At 36.8% G+C, this 21,954-nt stretch overlaps 3 protein-coding genes and 1 pseudogene across 6 annotated transcripts; 1 reads left to right on the forward strand and 3 right to left on the reverse strand.

The window, feature by feature from the left end:
- The first annotated feature begins 385 nt into the window (after positions 1 to 385).
- On the forward strand, positions 386 to 2,195 carry LOC126795086 (F-box protein At5g67140). Its single transcript, XM_050521914.1, has 5 exons — positions 386 to 566; positions 692 to 838; positions 1,161 to 1,296; positions 1,382 to 1,480; positions 1,799 to 2,195. The coding sequence occupies exons 1-5, from the start codon at positions 478 to 480 to the stop codon at positions 2,012 to 2,014; spliced, it is 687 nt and encodes a 228-aa protein (XP_050377871.1). The 5' UTR covers positions 386 to 477; the 3' UTR covers positions 2,015 to 2,195.
- A 295-nt stretch (positions 2,196 to 2,490) lies between these two features.
- On the reverse strand, positions 2,491 to 5,666 carry LOC126786722 (PI-PLC X domain-containing protein At5g67130). Of its 2 annotated transcripts, XR_007671212.1 has the most exons (9): positions 5,462 to 5,666; positions 5,246 to 5,368; positions 5,008 to 5,145; positions 4,703 to 4,801; positions 4,312 to 4,615; positions 4,001 to 4,221; positions 3,827 to 3,913; positions 3,244 to 3,704; positions 2,496 to 2,781 (listed from the first exon to the last, which is right to left on the reverse strand). XR_007671212.1 is itself a non-coding variant. In XM_050512709.1 (8 exons), the coding sequence occupies exons 1-8, from the start codon at positions 5,573 to 5,575 to the stop codon at positions 3,525 to 3,527; spliced, it is 1,266 nt and encodes a 421-aa protein (XP_050368666.1). In that variant the 5' UTR covers positions 5,576 to 5,666; the 3' UTR covers positions 2,491 to 3,524. The 2 variants fall into 2 exon arrangements, 1 of the variants encoding a protein (XP_050368666.1); XM_050512709.1 differs by having other exon boundaries at positions 2,491 to 3,704.
- Positions 5,667 to 6,752: 1,086 nt separating this feature from the next.
- On the reverse strand, positions 6,753 to 14,293 carry LOC126786519 (histone-lysine N-methyltransferase CLF). 3 transcript variants are annotated; one of them, XM_050512478.1, is made up of 17 exons: positions 14,163 to 14,293; positions 13,016 to 13,123; positions 12,592 to 12,908; positions 11,967 to 12,128; positions 11,053 to 11,137; positions 10,724 to 10,879; positions 10,598 to 10,645; positions 10,456 to 10,527; positions 9,673 to 10,361; positions 9,295 to 9,430; positions 8,959 to 9,182; positions 8,688 to 8,819; positions 7,954 to 8,044; positions 7,751 to 7,798; positions 7,542 to 7,670; positions 7,379 to 7,456; positions 6,753 to 7,215 (listed from the first exon to the last, which is right to left on the reverse strand). In XM_050512478.1, the coding sequence occupies exons 1-17, from the start codon at positions 14,199 to 14,201 to the stop codon at positions 7,024 to 7,026; spliced, it is 2,706 nt and encodes a 901-aa protein (XP_050368435.1). In that variant the 5' UTR covers positions 14,202 to 14,293; the 3' UTR covers positions 6,753 to 7,023. The 3 variants fall into 3 exon arrangements, with proteins under 3 accessions (XP_050368435.1, XP_050368359.1, XP_050368514.1); XM_050512402.1 differs by lacking the exon at positions 14,163 to 14,293 and adding an exon at positions 13,637 to 13,782; XM_050512557.1 differs by lacking the exons at positions 12,592 to 12,908; positions 13,016 to 13,123; positions 14,163 to 14,293 and having other exon boundaries at positions 10,724 to 10,910; positions 11,967 to 12,027.
- A 1,440-nt stretch (positions 14,294 to 15,733) lies between these two features.
- Positions 15,734 to 16,684, reverse strand: LOC126801080 (uncharacterized acetyltransferase At3g50280-like; annotated as a pseudogene).
- Between the last annotated feature and the right edge of the window lie 5,270 nt (positions 16,685 to 21,954).

The raw sequence follows: 21,954 nt of genomic DNA on the forward strand, positions 1-21,954 counted from the left end.
AACTGAAAATTATGTATTTTTGGCCGATTATGTTTAGAGGGTAAAAGAGAGAATACATTTTTATAAAAACTACATGAGGTACATATAGTAAATTGGGAGGTGCAACTAGAATGACTCTTGTTCATTCACAATGGTATGCAAATCAAGATTCAACAATAGTCTGAATCTGACAAAATTTGAAAAAGATTTATTAGTTATTAAGGTTTGATTATCTAGTTTCTTTGGTAATTTAGTCCCTTAATTAATAAAGAAAGCGGCAATTACTTGATTCTTCGAAACGATGACAGCAACATGAGCACATCTTGTCCTACCTTTCTTTGTATTTATGGTTCGTTGAAGAAGACGTACCTTCACATGTATGTAACTTGTAGCTTTTTTCATTACCTAGTTCACGACTATTTCCAACGTACCACAAAATCTTAAAACACCTCCAGAAAAATCCTTTGGACTTATAATCGTTTAGCTCAAAAACACTTAATGGAGCCAGAGGCTGAGATTGATCGGTTGCCTCTGGACCTCTTGGCTAATATCTTTGTTCTCATCACTTCCTTCACTGATTTGGCCCAGTACGTTTTCTTATGCATTTCATCATCATCATCAACTGATTACTGTCTTTGAATTAAACTATTCTGGGTTGTTGATTTCTTTCTTTTGCTGTTTCTGAATTTGGTTTTGTTGTAAATTTGTGAAGAGCAAGCGGTGTGTGTAGAAAATGGAAACAGGGGGTGAAGCAGAGCCTTGGACGCAGAGAGAGTTTGAGCTTTGCTGGTTGGAAGATGGATGATGACTCCACCGCTCGTGTTCTTCGCTATGCTTACAGCCTCAGAGACTTAGATATGTATGTAATTTGGGTTCTCTCTGTTTCTACATATTTGCTATTATTTTCTAAAAGCTTTGTTAAGTAGGTTGCAAGTTAGGATCAAAGTCAAACGCAAACTGGAAAGTGAAAGAAACCCACTTTGGTTTTCATTTCCCATGATCATTCACTAACTTTAACTTATTACTTCAATCTAAGTTTTGCTACTAGCTGAACAAAGTTGATCAATTTCTATGCTTAGTTTGGTTGGTCAATTTAAATCTCTAATAATGTGGGTGATATTCGAGATGTACTAATTAAGTTCACTGATGAATTGGTTGTTGTTGTTGTTGTTTGTTGTCAGTTCAAGAAGCCGGTGGGGTTGTCAGATATCCGACACCGGATTGTACAGGATCTCTTTGGCAAAGTGTATCAGCAATTTAACATCCATATCGTTATGGGGTATTACAGGGATCACAGACAAAGGTGTTGTTCATTTGGTAAGTCATATGCCTAATGGGTAAGGGCTTTTGGTTTAGCTAAATAAAGGTTTCTTCTTTCTAAGATGATCTTATTTTGCAACAGATATCCAGAGCTAATTCCTTGCAGCGTCTGAATATTGGTGGCACATTCATCACAGATGAATCACTGTATGCCATTGCTAATAACTGTCCACATTTGAAGGTATGTTGTTCAGGGGGAATTCGGGCATGTTTTTGAAGTGCTTTTGTTGAAAGTACTATTACATTTTTACTAGGTAGTACCTAAGCCAGAAGCATGTTTGTTAAAACACATTTTTCGTTAAAAGATTCAAGTGTTTCCAAAATGTACGTGGAAGCATTATCGGAGAACTTAGCAAGCAAATTTTAGATGTCTAAGAACTTCTGGCAGGTTTTAAAAGCATTGCTAAGCACATGTTTATCGCCATTTTCCAAATGCGTTTTCTGGAATCTTTTTGTTCTACAGATGCTAAACTTCTTTCTGCCTGTTGTGTTCTTTCAGACTATTGTTCTATGGAGCTGCCGTCACGTAACAGAGAACGGCCTTCTCGTTCTTGTAAATAGTTGCCGCAAGCTCGAGTCCATCAATGTATGGGGGACCAGAGTTCCGGTAGAATGCTTCATTGCTTTGCTTACTATCAGTCCAGCTCTTCAGATAAAACCCAAAGGACTGCCTTTAAGTGTTGATGCTGCTATGTTGCCGCCTTTTGTGATATAATGTGCTCATTCTTCTACTTCTCTGTTTAATGTTGCCCTACATGTGTTTTCTTTCAACTCAATGTCCTGCATGGGAGGTTGAGGTTTCTTTATCAGCTCAATTATTGCTGGTGTTTGTATTCTTGGCTTCTTGCTCTTTCTCTGTATATAATTGAATGTATAACACCCAACTTTTATTCCTTTGTGCAATGTGTGAATACGATTCAAATGAATCTAAAGTTTAATAAACACCAAATGTCCTAATGTCATTATTGTTGGAATGAGGATTCCAAGTCAAATCAAATAATCAAGTTCATTATAAGGTAGAAATTTATGTGCCTTTAGTATATCTAAAGGCCCTCACGTTCACTTTCATAATTGCATTGCTCTTCTTTACACTTGTACACTTTTATAAGAGTAATTCTGTGTTGTAAGACATGCCCAGAGTCAAATATACAACAGTGCTCAGATATGGGTAGAAAGAACAATCCGAAAACAGATAAAATTGCAGCGAAGACTGAATGTTTAGTATGAATGACCCTTCATTAAGTGGAGAAACTAAATTGATATTTGAATCTGCATAATAATATTAAGTTCAGAATCTTAAATTGATCTCCTGTCTACGACTGCAATCGATGAATGATCCCTAATCCAAAGCCGACATGAAATGTGAATACAACAAACTCTTGGGAAACCTAATACTGATAATACGAGCAGCAGCAGTTCTGTAGATGCTAGGCCGTACAATCCTCTATTCATTCTACATTACTCCATTTCCTGACAGAACACCTGAAAGCACAAATGAATCACGAAAACATTGATCAGTATGAACAATAAGGCAAATAAAAGGAAACAGAGTGAAGACAATGCAGCTACAACAAAATTTTCATTATCGGATATGGTTTATTGGCACAAACTTTCCTACTGAAGGGGTTTATATAGTCCTGTTCTTGATATAGTTACTGATGACTTTCAGGGCTTCAAAACATTTGAACGACATGCCAATTACTGACCAGATTGAACTGTAAGTATCCGACCAGCACAAAAGATGAAAATAAAAGAAACCAGTTTTCAAGTGACCTCTTTGACCAATCAACCATATACAAAAACAAAGAAATGGATGATTCTGATACGAACTGGAACATTTGCATCAAACTTTTATAATAAATAGGTGAATAAAAAAATTATAGGGTGTAAGTTGCCAAAATTCATATATTTGAGAACCAGCTACATAAAGAAGCACATCCATACCTGAACTAATTCTTGGTGCTTCATGAGTATTATGTCTTCAGGTGCAACTCCATAATTTGTTGCACAAGTTATAATTTCTTCGGCAAGTCATACAAATACGTCTCCTTTAAAATCTTAACTGATATATCATTACTCTAGATACAGAGAACCAGTCAACCTTCACTTTCCACACAACTAGGCAGAGTACTCAGCCACTGCTCTAAACCTTAGTATTCATATAATATAATAGAAACACCTCAAGAAGTAACTCACTGCCTATCCTAGTTATGTAGATGTTGCAGTCATAACCAAAAAGCCATCAGTGGAAGAAAAAACAAAAACGCAATTATATGATTCGTAGAAGAAAGCTTTGAAGCAGAATTCGCAAACTGAACAGAGCCAGAGAAGCTTCCTGCATTGTTGATTGCTGGACTTCTAGTAGGTGCAGAAACATTCTTGCATGATCCAAAAGGTACTCCAGGCTGTAAAATTCCAACAGTGTTTTCTTATAAGTTATAATCAACCATAAAGTTGTGAAAATTGATTTGGATGGAGTAAACAAACAGAAGAAAACTGAATGCCAGAAAAACTAATATAAACTAACCTGGCAGGCAGCGAGTGTACTACACCCACAAAGTGTTGGTCCATTCATCCTATCAACAGCATCAAATACACCTCCGCCATCACTCCGCTGCATTAGTATCATTACTAACTTAGCTCACATTTATAGTTGGATGTCGTTCCATATGTTTTTCTTTCCTAGATAAAATCCCCATACCATGTAAAAGTTGACAGCCAAAAAGTTTGGCATCACTCCAGCTGCTTTGTAACAGGTTCCTACCATCGCTTGAAGTGAAGTTGAATGCTCTTTGCATGCTTCGGTTTCAACTGGATATGTTGAGAAATGATTTTGGAAGAAAAGAGAGGCACTTTTTGAAGTCAGTGCCTTTGATTCTTTCCTCTTGGGGCACGAACCGGGCCTGACCCCAGGATCTCCAGCTGTAAATCCAGTCAATGAAGACTACTAAGTACATATTTAAATATTAGTTGGACGGCATAATTGATGATATTACACTCCTTAGTACTTACATTCATTTTCCACCATGTACTTCCATTGGTAAGCTACTCCCTCCTGTGCTTCTTTTGTAGCATCAGAGGTGAAAACAATAAGCCGGTGATTATCCTGCACCATCTCAGTCACAGTAGGCCAGTCCTCACCCTTCCTTGGCATTTTGGATACTGGAAACCAATATTTGTCCAATCCAGCCTTAGTAAACAATGTTGTTAGCCCTTTTGTAGTATGCACATAGTCCTCAATAATAATAGTCACAATCTCTGTTGGGTTCTGGCTTAAAAATGCTTCCACCTCCGTCAAAGTGTTAATAGCAGGTTGCTGAGAGCAATACATATGGACACATTATACCCAAGAACTCACATTATTAACAATCAAGTGTTAAAATGGAAGGCAGAAGAATATTACAAATGCAGTGAAGTTGAAGCATTGCCCTTTAAACGAATGGCAGAGCCAGATATCATCCTCGAAATCATACATATCCAACATCAACCCCCTCACTCCATTCTACAAACAGCATAACATAAACCAATAAGCTTTCCATCATTAAACAATAGTTAAAAAAACAAACAGAGAGAATACTTTCATAGTTTCATTCTAATTTTAAATTCCCAGGAAACAAAACAAAAGAAAGGAATGACATTCCAAACGTATCATATTTCCCTCTCAACCTCTAACCAACCAAAAACATTGCAGATAAAAAGAATATATACCCTCAACTGGTTAGTCACTGTATCTTCCTGATTGTAAAATGTGAGTCTCTGCACACCGGGCAAAGGCGGCGCGTCGACGATGCTGAACGAGTTGTGAGTCACCAACCATGTGTACTTGTTGAAAGGCAAGCCATTAATCTACAAACAACGCCCAAATCAACAAAACCAAGAACATGGGCTAATCACAATCACTTGAATTCAGCTAAAACAGTTCAAAACCATGACAGAAAAGGCTTACAATCGAAGTGGGTACGATGGCCTGGCCTCTGGTGCAGACAGGTTGAGTCTTGCCTGCAGCAGGGCAGTTGCCACAGTAAAGACCGGGACCACAGTCGGTGGCGGCAGCACAAGCTTCTAGAAGCTGTGAATTATTACAACACAAAAGCTCAAATGCATATACAAGCAATGAAACACAACAGATCTCAATGTGGAAATGAACAGAGACAAAACATACCTGGCAGTTTCCATTGGAGCAAGCAGAGATTGTGGAGAAGACAGAGAAGAAGAGTAAGAGGAGACAGAGATACCCAATTGTGGTGCTTTGGTGGTGTGGTGAACAGGGTAACATGGCAGCTTTGATTACTGTGGAGAGCTCAAAGCTTTGCTGAAATCCCACTGCTCACCAGAGAGAGAGAGAGAGAGAGAGAGATGAGCGTGTTGGTTTTTCACTAATAGAGTTGTTTTGGGTGTTGAACGCGGGCTTTATGTTTCTTTTTCTTTTTTTTCTTTTGAGGTAAAAAGGGTTCGTTCTATGGTTTTATCCAACTTTCTATGTGCATGCCCAGTTGCCAACGGCTCCATTATCACCATTATCATTCACTAATTGGCTATTAGTTGCTGATGAGAGATGAATGCGTAGATTTTGAGATGAAAAAAGTTATAATTATGTTAAGGTCCGATGAGCAGAATTTCATAAATTATAATATATTAGTTATAAATTCGCTAGGTTTGCTCACTTAAGAGACTATTTTAACGGACTGAGAGAGAAATACATCTTAATTGCATGAATTGAAGTGGCTACGCGCGTCGTGTGTGCCCATACATTTAGCCTCAGCTATGGGAGGCTGATTTTCATGATAGTAACATCTTTAAAATGTGTTTTCACTTATCTATCACCGGCTTTTGGCTTGGATAGGGCTTCAAAATTATCCCTTAAGGTTAGCAACCCTTTAAATTCACATTGTCGTTTTTTGTTATTTTTTCCGCTTTTTTTGTTTTTAAAGAAGTGAATAGTCATATAATTCAACAGTTTTCTTCACTAATACGTACCCAAATTAAGTTTTAGCAACAATAAACTGTTATGCCTATCAACCTAAACGAGGTAAACATTCTAGCAAGTAAACTCCATTACCGAATTGACGAATTCACTGCAGGCGTATTCATAGTACTACGAAACTGAAAAACGAACAACCTCGCCGTAGCTGATAATCTCTCCGTAGATTAGAAATTGGCTTTTGATTTTTGAAGTTTTGGGTTTGAACTCCAGATGGAACTTCCTACAGTGGTTCTCACGTGGTAGGTAGGTTTGCCTTTCAAGTCTGAACTCTGAAGTATCCTTCTCGTCACGCAATTGTATTGTTAGTAGTTGATGCTAGCTGGTACGAATTTATAAACATAACTCTAAAAGCTCCACAACAATATTTGACAAACTATAGTGAAGGTGCAACTATTCAGCTCTTAAAATTAATAGTAATAATCAGATATAAATTGTACCAGTTAAGTGCAAGAAGGTAATGCTGAAGAGCGTTCAAGTTGTATTAAAAAAATTCATGTCAAGGGTGGTATTTTTGATTCACTATGCTAGTGACTTTTGGAGCTTCAGCAAGTACAATCAGATTTGGAGTAAAATGAATCGCTAAAATTAATGTTCAATCTCTTTAAAGAAGGCAATGGCCCCTTTACTACAAAATGAGGACGAATACATCTGTGGTCAATGGGAAAAAGAGGATGCATCTTTTACCTGTAAGCGAATGGCCAACTGAAAAAGTGAATCAAAAGATCGAAATAAATTGCCAATTAAGCAACCTTCTTTGCGCGACCGCTTGAAGGGGCACCATCGTCCCTTTTTGACCCGGATGCCTCAGGCTTCCGAGCCCAAGCAGGAGCTCTATCTGGCTCATAACGGTAATCATAGAAAAGTTCCTCTCCCGAAGCAATTCGTTCCTTGGCAAATATACCCACCCTGTGATCTCCAGCAACCATAATGACCTGAAATGGAATGGTTTTATTGCAAATTTGACAATTCCTTTTATATTTTGTGGCGAGAAAACAAGATGCTGCTTCACTAACCCATGAGCTTTACCCTAAAAAAGAAAGTTCATATAGTTCCACTTAAAATCATTTGACCAACTCAGTGGCATACAAAGGGTACCTTCGCATAGCAATTTGGATCGGGAGAGTGGTTGGCAAACTTCAATTTATCACCCTTCCGATAGGCATCAAGCACAAACTGTACAAAAGCCTTTGATTATTCATGCATCTTGAAGGAGAAGAAATTAAATATCAAACAGCACCAAAGGTAGTATACCACATGCCTGATCATTGAGATTGAAGAGAAATGACGAATTTTCACGGTCATATATTTTCCCACGCTTATCTGCTTCACGATGTGAGATCAACTCCCCAGTATACTCACCAAGATATTCATGCTTGCTGACACTATTCTGAAAGGTAACCAGGAAAGTCAGCAAGCAGCAACAGGGAAACCACATCACATGCAACCCAAAATCAGGATATTTATTACCTTTAAGAAAGCCCCCCAGCCAGATACATCAGATCTTCCAAGCAAGACCTGTAGATAAATGAGAATATAAGCAGCCTGACTAGTTACTAGAGCACTGCGGCGTTTTGGATATTCCTGCTCGCTACTTAAAATAGGCCATATAGTGCCTGGTATATATAAGAGTTAAGGAAAACAACTGAAATGCAGAAGTGACATGAGATTACCCTTTGTTGTTGTTTCAGAAGAAGCTTCATATTTCTACACTCATAATTATCACCTCTTTGGTTTGGAACCCCAAGACTACCATCACCACAACTGCAAAATGGATCATATTTTAGATATAAATTCGAACAGAGATAACAGAGCAGCAACTAAATATTCATTTCTACGAGAGAGAGAGAAAGAGAGAGAGAGAGAGAGAGAGATGGTTTGGAACCCCAAGACTACCATCACCACAACTGCAAAATGAATCATATTTTAGATAGAAATTCGAACAGAGATAACAGAGCAGCAACTAAATATTCATTTCTACGAGAGAGAGAGAGAGAGAGAGAGAGAGAGAGAGATCATGCATTGATTTCTAATTCACGGTGCCTACTGTCTTCATCTTCATGTTGTCTAAACATCTAGGACAAGCCCAACATGTAAAAGCCCACTCATATGACTATATCAAATCAGAGAACAAAATTGAATACTTCATCAAGGCTGGTCAAACTATTGAAATTACAGGTTTACCATTACATAGATATGACTATATAATTTTAATTTTCAACACATGAGATGCAGAATTAGGCATAACAAACTAAACTCGCTTCACCTTAAAAAAAACAAACTAAATTCGCTTATCAACGCATACAAAATTAAAACCATTGAGAAACTTGAAAGCAAAAACACTTGAGTTTACATATGAAAATTTTGCCACGATACACGATATTAAGAAAATTAGTCATATGCACACCTGACCCAGCAATTCCTACAAACATCTGGATCGCATTCTCTATCTGCAGCAAAACAGGGGCATTGACGACTTCGGCATTGACTTTTAGCACAATGACAGCCTCTAAATCTATTCTTGCACATCTTAACACACCTAGAAAAAATTGTTAAGAAAATAGAATAACATTTAGATTCATCATTCACTGAAAATATTAAAATGCAGACAGCAATCAGAGTATAAACCATTCAATGGAGCACTCTGCGAACAAACTATTAGAGCATTAAATACTCACCCACAGTACTTCTCACAACATGTCCCATTCAGAAGACAACTACACTGCTTTCCACAAGCTGTTTGGCAAGTACATGGATTATACTGCCTGCATGGTTGATCTTTTTTCTCTGTAATTCGTTTCCTGATTGAATGGTAAGCAGCAGACTTCCAAGTATACTTCAAGCGTCGGACTCTACCCTTCCTACGTAAGAACTTTGACCTTCTTCTTGCTTCATTATTACCCTATAGTCCATTTGAGCAGAATACAGTCATTTGTTAGGGTGGTTCGTCCTGCTCAATAAACAGATAGGCATACCAACTAAAGCCACTGATCACATATTAACTAGAAATTAACCTTGGAATACCCTTCAACAAGGGAGTTTGCAGCATCACCTGCTAGGCAGGAAACCTTACTGTCTGAGTAATTCATATACTGAAAGACCTCCCAACAAGATTTCATACCATTCAACAGGTTTCTTGCTATTAAACAGCTGCAGTGAAGGATGTCAAACCGAATGTAAGATGGAGACAGGAAAATATTAAGTAACTGAACAATCAAAAGAAATTTTATATAAATAGAGATTTGTGTATATCAAGTGGCTATAATGAAGCTATCCACCATAAACGCTCCATGTATTTCAAAGAAACATATTATTCTGATCTTTTTATATATTTTAAACCAGTTTCAAAAAGACATGTTTCTTTTCAACACAGTGGTAACTCAAGAAAGTACCTGTTCTTGCCAAATATCTCTATGCCTTTTTCAAAAAGACTTGTCTCGATAGTTTTCCAAGTTTTGTCATCACTGCATTCTTGCTTGTATACGTTTTCATCTACATACTCTTCTTTCCGCACATTGTCATCACTACTAGTGGCAGGTGGATCCGTGATCATCTCATTTGATGAGGCATCAAGAACTTCACCCTGAACTACTTTGTTACTGTCCTTCAGTGGTGAATCCCTCATAGACCTTCCACTGGTAGAAGATTTTAGATTCTTTTGTGAAGAAGAACTAGTGTCTTCATTATCTTTGCTTGAATTAGATCTAAGCTTCAAATCACTTGCACCAAGACCACCATCAACTATTGAATTGCAATCAGAAGCCACAGTTTTCTTCTGCCTCTTCTGCATACACACCAAAACACGCTCTGCAACTCTCTTGCTGTTCCTCTTAGGAATTCCACTTTTCCCTGCTACCCTAGTCTTTGAGGATATTGGATCATGGCTACAAGTATCATCCTGTCTGGTTTCATTTTCTGAATCACTGCTTTCTGATATGTTTTTTGCATTTGATGAAGCGCTTTCACTTTGGAAGGACTTTCCCTTCCTTCTAGATAAACCCAAAGATCTCTTGAAATCTTTTTCTTCTCGATAGTCATTCATCGAAGAGCTTACTGTAGCAATGCCTTCAGATTTCCGTACCTGAAAAGGGGACAGTTTGAAAATACATGAACAAATTATTTGCAATTTCCTATACTATTCCTTGCTACACAAATTCTTTACATGCAACACATACCGATCTATAACAATTTGGACCACACAGCACATTTTCATCATCTGGTGGACTCCTAGGAGCTTGTTTCTCACCCTGACAAGGTTTTGTATCAGTAAAGAATATGAAAGTCTGTCAATCAGACAGCTATTAACTAGTTGCTTACAGGAAAGACAAGATCTTGTGAGCATCCATGCAATCTGCAATCAAATACCTGCCAAAATGAAGCAAGAGTGGAACAATTAATATAAGACAAAACAGCACGAGGTGAAATTACATATATAATACTTACGAGACATCGTCGACAAAATAGGTTATCAAATGAATCAAGAGCAGCTTCCAGATCTTTATCAAGAAAAGAATTGTCATTTTTTGAGAGGTCTTCATTATCTGTAAACTTTGAGATCCCCATGGACTCCTCTTCTTTCATAAGAACTTCATATCTTGCCTGTATAAGATGTTGATGGTGTTTCATATCTCTGTAAAGTCAGCAAAAAGAAAATGGGAAACGGCTGGACCAAATCTTACACTGACCAGTGTTTATTACTTTACAAATTGGACAGAGAAGCATGGCAAATTGGAAAAGGGGTCCCAAGAACCAGAATAAGGAAAATTCTATACCTTGACTTCAGCAGGACTTCTGGAGAAATATTGTGCCAATGACTCCAACACAGGATCGGTGACACCAGCTTCTTTTATAGTCATGCTGGCATTTCATAATCAATTGATCAGAGAATCACATGCAGTCAAAAAGTGAAAGTACATATGCTTTTGTACTCCATTCAGATTGTTGATTTGCATAAAGAAAAGTATCACACTAAATGATCGATTAAAGATGAGAAATCTGGGTCTGACCATATAATGCGGAAGAGAACTCAATATATAGAAAATTTCAAATCAGCAGGTTTGTACCTCACAAAAGGAAATTAAGAATGATGCAATCACAATACTACAAACTAAGTAATAAATTAGTGAAAACCACTTATTGGTTTCCTTTTGTAGTTTAATGGGAAAGATCAGATATTGGGAATTGCTTGTTGAACCAGATATCAAACACACGCTGCATGCTACTACGCCATCACACGTGGGGTTTCCAACCATTTCTCACCCCATAAGCATCCAACTTCATTAAAGTTGTCAATAATTTGAGAGACTCATATTTTTCCAGGTCACTTTTATATTTCAGTTGCCAAAAAAGGTCCTTTTAAATGGTATGAAAAAAAAAGTAATTAGCTTGTCAATGGAGAACTCTTCTATAGAGAATATCATTTTTCTAAAAATAAAAGATTGGCAACACCTTCACCCTGAGTACTGACAATCCTGCAGTCCTAGTTTGAGATATATAGAAATCCTATGATAGATTAATAAAGCATTTACTAGAGTACTGATTATGAAGCTGTTGATTGTATGATGATATAATGATTTCATGTGCAGTCCTGAATATATGGAGTGTGACAGCTAATTCAATTTCAGTACATCAACCTTAAAGGAACAAAATCATAGTTTATAACACTCATTAATATACTTGTACTAACCGAAGTATATAGTCTTCAGATTCAACAAACTCCCTCTTTTCCTCCTCCTCATCAATTGCTTCCTCCTCACTATCACTACATATAAGAGCTTCGCCTCCATTTTGATCATAATATATTCTTCTTCGACCCACAACCGACTGATCCTCTGTCATTCTTTGATTTCTAAACAAGTATATAAAACAAACTAAATCAAAATAATAATAATAATAATAATACCTACTAAATTTAAAATAATGATAAAAATAATACTATATCTAGCAAACTCAATTAAGTCAAAAGGATAATATGAAAATATGATATGATCACACAATATTATTGCACAAGATCTGAAATTCAATTAGTAGAGGTGAAACCTTAAAAAACCAAATCTAGAAACTGCGGTAATATTTAAATTGCACATAATTCATGACAAAAGATCAAAGATGGTACACATTATAACAAGTACTTGTATAAAAGTTTTAAGTTCAATGCATATTTCATATCTCACAGACCAAAATACTTTCTAATGTCCCAAAAATCTGAAACATAAAACTTCAACCATTACTTTAGCATGACAGGTGTAATGAACGTTTATACATAGATCATCGGAGAAAAAACACCATACTGCATTGCGAACTCAACACACCTGTCCAAAAATACCCATGTAGTATAAGGAGGTAGTCTTTTAACTTCCGGAAGCTTAATAGGACGAACAGCATTCTTGACAGCAACGTTGGATTCTAGAAGAACTGCCGTGGAACCATGCCCATCTTCTTGAGAGCTGTCATTGCTCCCATTACTTTCATCACCATTTTGCAGCTTAAATGCATCTTGTTGCCTCTTTGTCAATATGTCATCACTTTTACCAGGATTTAATAAGCTATTACTTCTTCTTTCCATTGACAAGTTATAAAAATTGTTAGTGACACCAGCCAATTTTTGCCTGTTTTCTTCCATTCTTTTCTGCAACAAGAAAAAGTTCCAAACAAACAAAATAAGTTATGAGGTTGAGACTGGATATAAAATGAGTCTACAACTATCCACCACTAGTAAGATCCATATAAATGCACCTTTATAGAAACACCGCGGTTAGTAATAACTTGCTTCTGTAGAGAATCTATAATCACTGATATATCCTTTAGGTCAATAGTCAGAGCATTTTCTTCCTTTTCCTTCATCTGAAAAAAAAAGGGCCAATTAATTTGCGACCGATTACAATATAGTAGAAATCACACTAAAATTAACTGAACACTAGAACGAAAAAGCAAAGGGGTTCCCAAAGCAGCCAATAAGTACTCTATCGACACCTGAAACTCAAAAACCTCAATTCCGAATCACCGAAACAACTTCCACAGTAATTAAAATCTATTCCAAAGCTGGTATCTGTTCTTTCGTCCGCAATGCAACCAAAATTTCGGCTAACATTGTCGAAAATCGACACTGAAATCCCAACTGAAGTACAAAACCAGATTAAGCTACATTCTTTCTCCTTCCAAATCAACCCACATTCTGCAAACTCATTCAGGAACACCCCAAAATCCACACAATTATCCTAAATTCGTATATCGATACAGAAACACAGAACCTTATATATATGATCAGACACGAGCATTATCAAAATCATGGATTTAACAACAAAGTTTAAGATCTTTCTATCCATATCAAGCGAGAAATAGATGAATTGAGGATACCGGAGGATCCAGGAGAGGCTCCGATCTGTTGGCGGAAGCTGAAGGCGAAGCTTTCGACGTCATTGTTGCAGGCGAAGCTCCGGGAGGCTATTGGGACCCGAGAGTGGAATAGCGGGTTCGGATCGGGATCCGATTCATAGAGGTAAGAGAGAAATTGGGGGGATGGGATTTGGAAGAGGAATTTGGCGGGTTGGGTGAGTTGAAACCCTAGTCAGTAGTCACGTCTCAGTTTTGGGAGGGGCCGCCATTTAACTTTTTACCCATCTCTCTTTTTATTTTTATTTTCTTTTTGATGAGTTTTTTTTGTAAATGTTTCATCATTCACATATAAATACAATTTTTGTATTTAAAGTCTATACACCTTGCATTATAAGCAATCTATTTTAGTTAATTTTACGCGTTAAGCATGCAGTTGTGGCACGATAAAATCAAACACATATGCAATTTTTACCCGTGTAAACTAAGTACGTACAATTCAGAAAAATACGACATCAATAGTTATAATTATTGTAGATAGATTGCTTACCGGTATCTTCTTCTTTTTTGAAGCTTTAGCACTCTTCATTGATGAAACGTTCTTAGCTTTGATCTCAGCAAATGTTTTGTTCGGTGAAATTCTTGAGTCTTCTTTTTGGTAGACAAATTGCAAAGAGATCAATCATTGTGTTTTTATACTATTGCAATTTGCGTGTTATGGTAGGCAACTAGGCATTTTGGGAAATGTTTTATGTCTTTGTTTCTTATAAAGAAATAACTATTCGAGTACAAAGTGTGATGGTTGGTGAGAAAAGGTTCAATGTATGACCACATCTACGTACTTTGAATCAAACTGGTATTAGGTACTTTGAATCAAACTGGTATTAGGTTTAAATTAGCCAATGAATTTTGTTGGTATTAGGTTTAAGTCTACATATGTAAACTGCGCACAAACTACACCAAGCTTTTCCAATTTTTGATGGGGAGCCATTCTGTGGCTAAAGTTGCTGTCTTTGGTCGTTGAATATTAAGTCATCATGATACATACCGTGTTAGCACGGGTGTAAAACAATAGCTCAAAATTAGTATTCAAATATTTGGTCTTGAAAGGGCGCACAAGGTGTTCGATGAAATGCCTCAAAGAAAAGGTTGCTAAGTTAAGGGAGAAGGCAGGAAGCCACTCAACAACGATGAGGCTGCTGAAGCTGGCAATGCAAAGTTTTTAGGTGTTTAAGGATGATGATGTAATGGTCATTCAAAGATTGTCCTCCGGTATATATTTATATTTGATCAAGTTTTGATGATATACTACTGGTTGCTTGTTGCTCTGTCGGTTGTCATTATAGCTTTACCATTGTGTCATATCTTAATTTACAAGTCTTTTAGTTTCCAATTAAATTAGGCTGCACAATGAAGCCAATGTGTCTTCTTCTCATACTTCCACATTGAGTCGTCCTTGGCTGGTATATTTTCTCTTCTGCATTTCTTTCCTAATCCTCAAATTAAGCTCAAATAATACTTCCACATCGATCTGTTTTTTAATTTTGAGACTCGGATTCCCACTATTTAAACAACTATAATACCAAGGATAGTACTAGCAATTCACCTAGAGTATGGCTCATCTGAGTGATCTGACCGAGTAAAACTGGACTCAGACACTGGTCCATTCCAGAGTCATCCTCCTCCAGTTCTCATTCTTTCTCTTTCTCTGTAAATCAGAAAAGTATTTCATCAATAGTGACTCACATTCTGACAAGGCTGGAATAGTGGAACTTCACCGGGGATTCTTATGATCTGCTTTACTTCTCTGAGACTAAGGAAAGCAAGGTATCTCTAAATTTTTTTTTGGCTCCAAAGTTAGTTGAGTGTAATTAGCACAAGGCATTTCTAGTAGCAACTTCAATAGATATAGACAACAATTGGCTATATTTCTTGCATCTCATCAAACATCTGCTCACTTAGGTAATAGATGTTACAAACACATATCTTGATTTATTAAGTTTACCATTAAATCTTGATCTCTTCACTAGAGATGGTCTCATAGCAACTCTACTTAGCTTGAGATGCTTGATTAAACACCTAGGTAAGTCAGTGTTTACTTACCTAAAGTGACAAATATATCTAGTTCACAAGCGCAGCTTCCATGAACTCTTCATCATCGGCCATAGCATGTAGGGTCAGGCAAAAGGCAGACTTGAAAATCAGGACTTCCTTCTTCAGCACCAGGAAACATTGTCAGCTCCCCATTCATTTTGTTCGCATTTTCACTTCTCACAGCAAGCGGTCTCCCCCAACCAAAATCATTACCATACACATTGAACCGGGGTGAGCTTCCTGTGAGCAAGCTATGAACACTTGTTTGAGCCCTTAAACTTGGACGATGGTAGGGGCCTTTACCCAGTCCTCCAATTCTCTTGTCACATTTTCAGTTGTCATGGAAGCAATAGTTTTATTGATTTTCAACCGCCCATCCTGGTCCATTGTGTAGGAGATCACTTACAGTTGACTTGACTTGAACTACTGAAAGCGCATTCCCCATGTAATGATCTGGCAATGGTGGCTTCAATCTTTGCCTCAACCCTATTACAATCCGATAAGTAGTCTCATCGGATTTAAGATCACATCGTCCACGTGTTGTGGCTCGCCAAAGATGAGCCATGAGAGCCTGAAGGGATGAGATGTTGTTTGTTCCCATCTCAGCATTAGCCCTCGCTTTGAGCTGTGCAACTTTTTCTTTGGGGAAGTGAAATACCCTTTGTAGAGAGTTGAAGAAGCCATCTGTCGAATAAGTTTCTCCAGGATTTGGATTTGAGAGAATGGTATGCGAACTGGGAGATCAATTAGGCCATCAAGAAAATGACGACCAACTAAAGCAGGACTGCTTTGAGAAATTGTATCATCAGTGCCAGAACGAGAGATGTGAGACCAAGTATTAAGGAAATGCCTGAAAGAGGTACCATCTGCAACAACATGGTTTATGCAGCATCCGATAAATATGCCATCTGCAAGCTCAGTGACTTTCACTGCAAGCAATGGTTTTGAAGTGCCTTCATAGTTCCGAATTGAATTCATAGTTAATAACTTCATTCAAACTTTAATGTCATCCTCCACAATGTTCTCTATGTCAATATCATCAACATCATCAAATAAGTATCCCTCTAATTGTGGTTCATCAAGTGTAAGGTTGGCCATCTCAAGTCTTCCAACATTAATATCTTCCGAAGATTCAAATTGATCACCTCCTACATCCCACATAATAGTTACACTACTATTGTAAATTAGACTTTTCCTAGATAAGAGGCGAAGATTGGTATGTACAAATACCAAATCTTCCGCTTTTTGTGGGAGTAGTTTGTTTATCTTTAAAGAATGAATGAAATTGTTTGTACTCCAATTTCTTTTATAACAAGAAGAAATAAGTTGACCTAGAACCTCAAAGGTTATACCTTGAAGAGTAGATGTTGAAGCTACATGGATTGGCCACCATGTAATTGGCTATAATCAGTATTTATCATTCATAACATCTCCACTTCCAAACTTTTGCATATACATAGAAAAATTGGAAAATTATATGTTAACCTTTCTTCTCTCATCTTCTTCAGCAAAGTACTGCATGTGACATGATTTCCTTTCTCTTGTAATCTCCAAATCTTTGTGGGGAGCAACACGATGAGTAGCTTCACTAAGTCATTCCGAACTATAATACACAAACATTGAAATATAAATATTTATAAGCTTCTACTAACTAATTAAATAAATATGAATATATTTTATAAAATTACTACAATAATATAAAGTGCACTAATTAAGATAGATAACAAATAACACTTACTTGAGATTCAAAGAATGAGCAAAGCAATGAAAAAGTGTATTGCTCTTGGTCCAACGAGTCATCAACACCTTGTGAACCGCATTCCAAAAGAAAGATTTTTCTTCAAGGTTTTTTCTTTCTTTCCTATAAATAAATTTCTTCACTTGAACAATCATATAAACCCACCATTCATACATCAAATGAATACAAGGCTTGTCGGTATCCGCCTTCCTAATTATCTCATAAATAAGCTCGGTAAAAATAAGAATGTAGTCAATATCATCCCACATTAAATCATCCAACATCTCTTTTACCCTAGCCGCCTTAAGTTGATCATCTAATCTATAATCATCTCACTTTAGACTAATCATCATTTGTTGCAAACCATTCTTGGTTGCCTTAAAACCTCTTAAACATAATAATCGTAGATGCAAACCTTGTGGGAGCAACCGAAAGCAACTTCAAAGGGCAATGATCATGGAACATAACTAATCTCATTCCATAATTCATTATGAAGTTCTTAATATATACAACATGCTCCGCAATAGGTTGTATCCAAGAACATGGGTCATACACGTCTATATTGCTCAAGCAATTAGAAGGTGGGCATATATTCTTTCACATCAATATTTAATGTGTGAACTACACATGGTGTCCAAAAAATAGTAAAATACATACTTGTTATTGTTGCACCAACTTTCACACAAATGAGAGCATTATCGGTAATCACTTGCACTACATTTTCATATCCAACTTTCTTGATGGATTCAATAATCAAGTTTGCAATTAATTCTGAGTCATTGTATTCTCCCTCACAATTTACAACTTTCAACATTATCGGACCACTCTCAGAAATAACAATCACATTAATCAATGATCTTCTTTATACATCGAACCAACCATCACTACATATACTCACACCATTATCCTTCCATGAAGTTGTGTGGTTACAAATAGGGGTGGACATAAAAAACAGAAATCACGATCCCGTCCCGATCCCGTCCCGTTTCATAATAGTGGGACGGGACGTGAGACGAATAATTTATATCCCGCTTCGTCCCGATCCCGTCCCGTTTCATAATAGTGCGACGGGACGTGGAACGAATAATTTATATCCCGCTTCGTCTCGTCCCGTCCCACCTTTAATGAAAACTTAAAAATTATTATATATTTGTATTAAAATGAAACTAATTTATGTTCTTAATAACTCTAAAATTATATCAACTCAAATAATAATGGTAAATTATAATATTTTGAACATAATATGCATTTTTTGGTTAAAATTTCATTATTGAATGTTATTTTGTTAATGAAAAAGTAAAAATATAGGTTTTTATTTAACTTCATAGGAAGGTGGGATTTGTCCCGTCCTGTCCCAACTGGGATCAATCCCGAGTGGGATGCATTCTTAAAAACCCTCGTCCCGTCCCGATTCAAAAGAGTGTGATGGGATGTGGGATGAGCCCCGTCCCGTCCCGTCCCATCCCGTCCCGTCCCGTCTCATCCCGTCCCGTCCCATCCCATCCCGTCCCGTCCCGTGCCCACCCCTAGTTGCAAATGCTTCTCAATATTCTTATTTTCATTTGCAAGAAGTGAGGTCTTTATGGCATTGTAATCTAGTAGAACATAGCCCGGAAGAGTAGAAGCATGAACATAAGAGTTCCGGTAATGTGAATTTCTTGCCAAATTGAATGGTAGGCCACCGGTATAGAATTTCCTTGCAACCTCAACATCACATTCTTCCCTAGCCAAGTTTTGAAAGGCTTTCTCAATGAAACTAGAACCAACAACTGTTTTTCTCTTCTTTCATGTATCGCATGTTGTTGGTTCGTGTGCATATGCATGATAAGTGCTCAACCCAACACTACTAGTGGCACTACTCCCCCTTTGATGTCTTGTTGATGCTAGAGTAACGTTTTAAGAGTTGTATTCATCAATCGCTTCTTGCATTCTCTCACCAACTTGACCAATTTATATTTGGCTTCAGGATTAACCTTAGGGCACCTAGCAATTTCCCCTCCTTCGCTCAACAAATGTGCCCGAACTCTAGTATACGAGCCGTTGTAGTACATATTGCAAAAACTACAATGTCATCTCTAATTATCTCCACTTACATACTTGCTAATCTTCTTCACAAATGTCCACAATGGAGTTTTATCATCTATTTGATGATCTTCCTGGCCACCTCCATCTCCAACATTACCACCGACATTAACTGATCTAGCACTAGAACTAATAAGAATTGATCTTCCTGTACTCATACTTCCTGAAAAAGAAAAAAAATTGTCAACGTAAATTTAAAATCTGTTATTTTTTCAATGCAGGTCTGCAACTTCAAAAAAAGATAAGTAATTGTAGAAAAATCTTTTCTCAATGATTCAAGTTCCTAATTGTTCTTTAGGATGTCTATTACAAATGTCTAGAAGACACATCATTTGCAAATACCCAATCTAACTACTTCATTTTAGTCCAAACATTTACTGCACAAAAATCACATATTCAAAAACTCTAATTACAAGCCTTCTTTAAATTTCACACATGCAACTAAACATCTCAGTCAGATTATATAAAATCAAGTAAATTACATTCCTACACACTTAAAGTAAACCATGACACAAAAGAACCCACCCACAGGGCTACAACAATATTAACTTTGCCAGGGCCTAACATGGCACATTGGCACAACAAATCTACCAACACTAATATGTGGATAACTAAATGGAAATATAAAAAAAATCACATATTTAAGTAAAAGTTGAAATTGATTACGGTTGTTTCCTAAACATATCATAACAAAAGGAATTTCGAAGAAAAACATACATGAAGTAATAAGTGAAGTACTACGATATTCTTTAGCCAAAGAATTGTATCAGTGTTTAAAAAAAAATTGGTAATAAAGTATCAAGAGGAAGAGCAACATCAATGCAACTTTTTATAGAATGTAGAAAGGGATAATATCATTTAGCCGGAATATACTTTGCAATTGTATATTTGCAACTATAGAACCCATTCAACCAACAAAAACTTTCGAAGATCATTTACTTTGAAATCACAGTCTCAAATTGAATTCTTGACTAACATTCAGTGTTGAATCACGAGGTTAAGAGGTATGTATGTAATCACAGATAGTCATCAATTACACGGTCACCATATAATCATCATCGGCTAGTAGAATCAAAATCATTTAAAAAAAAAACAAGAGAAAGAGAACTTGGCCTCATAGAGAAGATTAGATGAGTTCAACATAGAGATTCAAACTTGTAAACTAAAGCTTGAATTTTTTTATCTAAAATGGTGAACCCAAAATCATCAAACGAAAACCCAATTCAACTACAACTAGCATGTAATCCCAATCAAACCAAATCACTCAATCATAAAAAATTGAAAATTCAAGATAGAAATGGTGACCTGAGAGAAGGGAAAGAGAAGCGCCGAGTGGGAGGAGCAGTGGGCGGTCGGACACGACAAAGATTTGGGGCAGAGCGAAACCGGAGGTAGTGAGATCTAAAATGGGTTTTTTGAGATCAAAAGTTGAAGGCTGCATGGGTAGTGAGATTGTGAGATACTGAGAGAGTTTTTGTTTAAAATAAGGACAAATATATTCTAACGTGTTCTCCTTAATTGCGTGTTCTAAAGGGACACGTTCGTATCTATTACGTATTACCGTCTGTCCGAGTGTGTCTATGTGTGTCAGACACGCAATACGGAGCCCAGATTAGCGTGTCCATAGGACTATATACTTCACAAGATCATTTCTCGTAAGGTTCATATATATTCCTAGGGCTTGTAATGATATAGCTCATCGCCCGTAGTAGGTTTTTGATGCCAATACTGACATAACTGGCTTAACAAGCACTTAATGATATTCTAGACGTTTCTTCTATAAAAAAAAACGTAGATATTCTAGAAGTGGTTGATTAATTTAGAAACGGGAAAGAAACGCAAAGCAGAATTCATTGAATGAAGATAAAGCCCTGTCATTGTCATGCAGGCTGGCACTGATCACTGTTAGATAAGTTCTTCAATTAATTTTTTTTGCTTCTTTTTGGTAATGAAAAAATCGGGACAGCATGCCCAAGAATTGAGGTTTTTTTTTTTTCTCAAATTATTTCACCTATTTGAGATTTTCTTCAAAAGATTTAACCTAATTGTGATCTTTCTCAACAAGTTGCATCACCTAATTCATTCTTCGAGGAGTTTCAACTAGTATCTTCCTTAACTAAACCTCGATCAATATGTTTTTTATGAGATTTTTTTTTGCCTGAACTCACATTAAAAAATTGAAATCGTCTATCAATCAATGTGGAATAAAATCTATCGAATGCAAGGTATTATAATGATATTGGCATTTGTATGCTTCCGTTGCTTCGTATATGTTTGGAAATCCTTCTTGGACGTGTGACTACTTGTTTACATGTATGTGTGTATGTATATATATATGTTTGATAGCTAGCAGTCAGCTGCCAGAGACGGGATAATTAAGGCTATTAAACATAATGCTCTAATCTTCAACATACGTGTGAAGATGAGC

The sequence above is a fragment of the Argentina anserina genome, chromosome 1, assembly GCF_933775445.1.
Source record: "Argentina anserina chromosome 1, drPotAnse1.1, whole genome shotgun sequence".
Classification (NCBI taxonomy): domain Eukaryota; kingdom Viridiplantae; phylum Streptophyta; class Magnoliopsida; order Rosales; family Rosaceae; genus Argentina; species Argentina anserina.

Bases quoted from the DNA above. Each gene is read 5' to 3' on its own strand.
- LOC126795086 (XM_050521914.1), top strand. From the start codon at position 478: ATGGAGCCAGAGGCTGAGATTGATCGGTTGCCTCTGGACCTCTTGGCT. The intron at 567-691 runs GTACGTTTTCTT...AAATTTGTGAAG, and splicing joins TCCTTCACTGATTTGGCCCA to AGCAAGCGGTGTGTGTAGAA. The intron at 1,481-1,798 runs GTATGTTGTTCA...GTGTTCTTTCAG, and splicing joins ATAACTGTCCACATTTGAAG to ACTATTGTTCTATGGAGCTG.
- LOC126786722 (XM_050512709.1), bottom strand. From the start codon at position 5,575: ATGTTACCCTGTTCACCACACCACCAAAGCACCACAATTGGGTATCTC. The intron at 4,616-4,702 runs GTAATATTCTTC...TATTGCTCTCAG, and splicing joins GCTTCAACTTCACTGCATTT to CAACCTGCTATTAACACTTT. The intron at 4,222-4,311 runs GTAAGTACTAAG...CTGGATTTACAG, and splicing joins GTACATGGTGGAAAATGAAT to CTGGAGATCCTGGGGTCAGG.
- LOC126786519 (XM_050512402.1), bottom strand. From the start codon at position 13,699: ATGACGTCGAAAGCTTCGCCTTCAGCTTCCGCCAACAGATCGGAGCCT. The intron at 7,671-7,750 runs GTAATAAATATC...GTTACCTTTCAG, and splicing joins GCTGGGGGGCTTTCTTAAAG to AATAGTGTCAGCAAGCATGA. The intron at 7,216-7,378 runs GTACCCTTTGTA...ATTCCATTTCAG, and splicing joins ATCCAAATTGCTATGCGAAG to GTCATTATGGTTGCTGGAGA.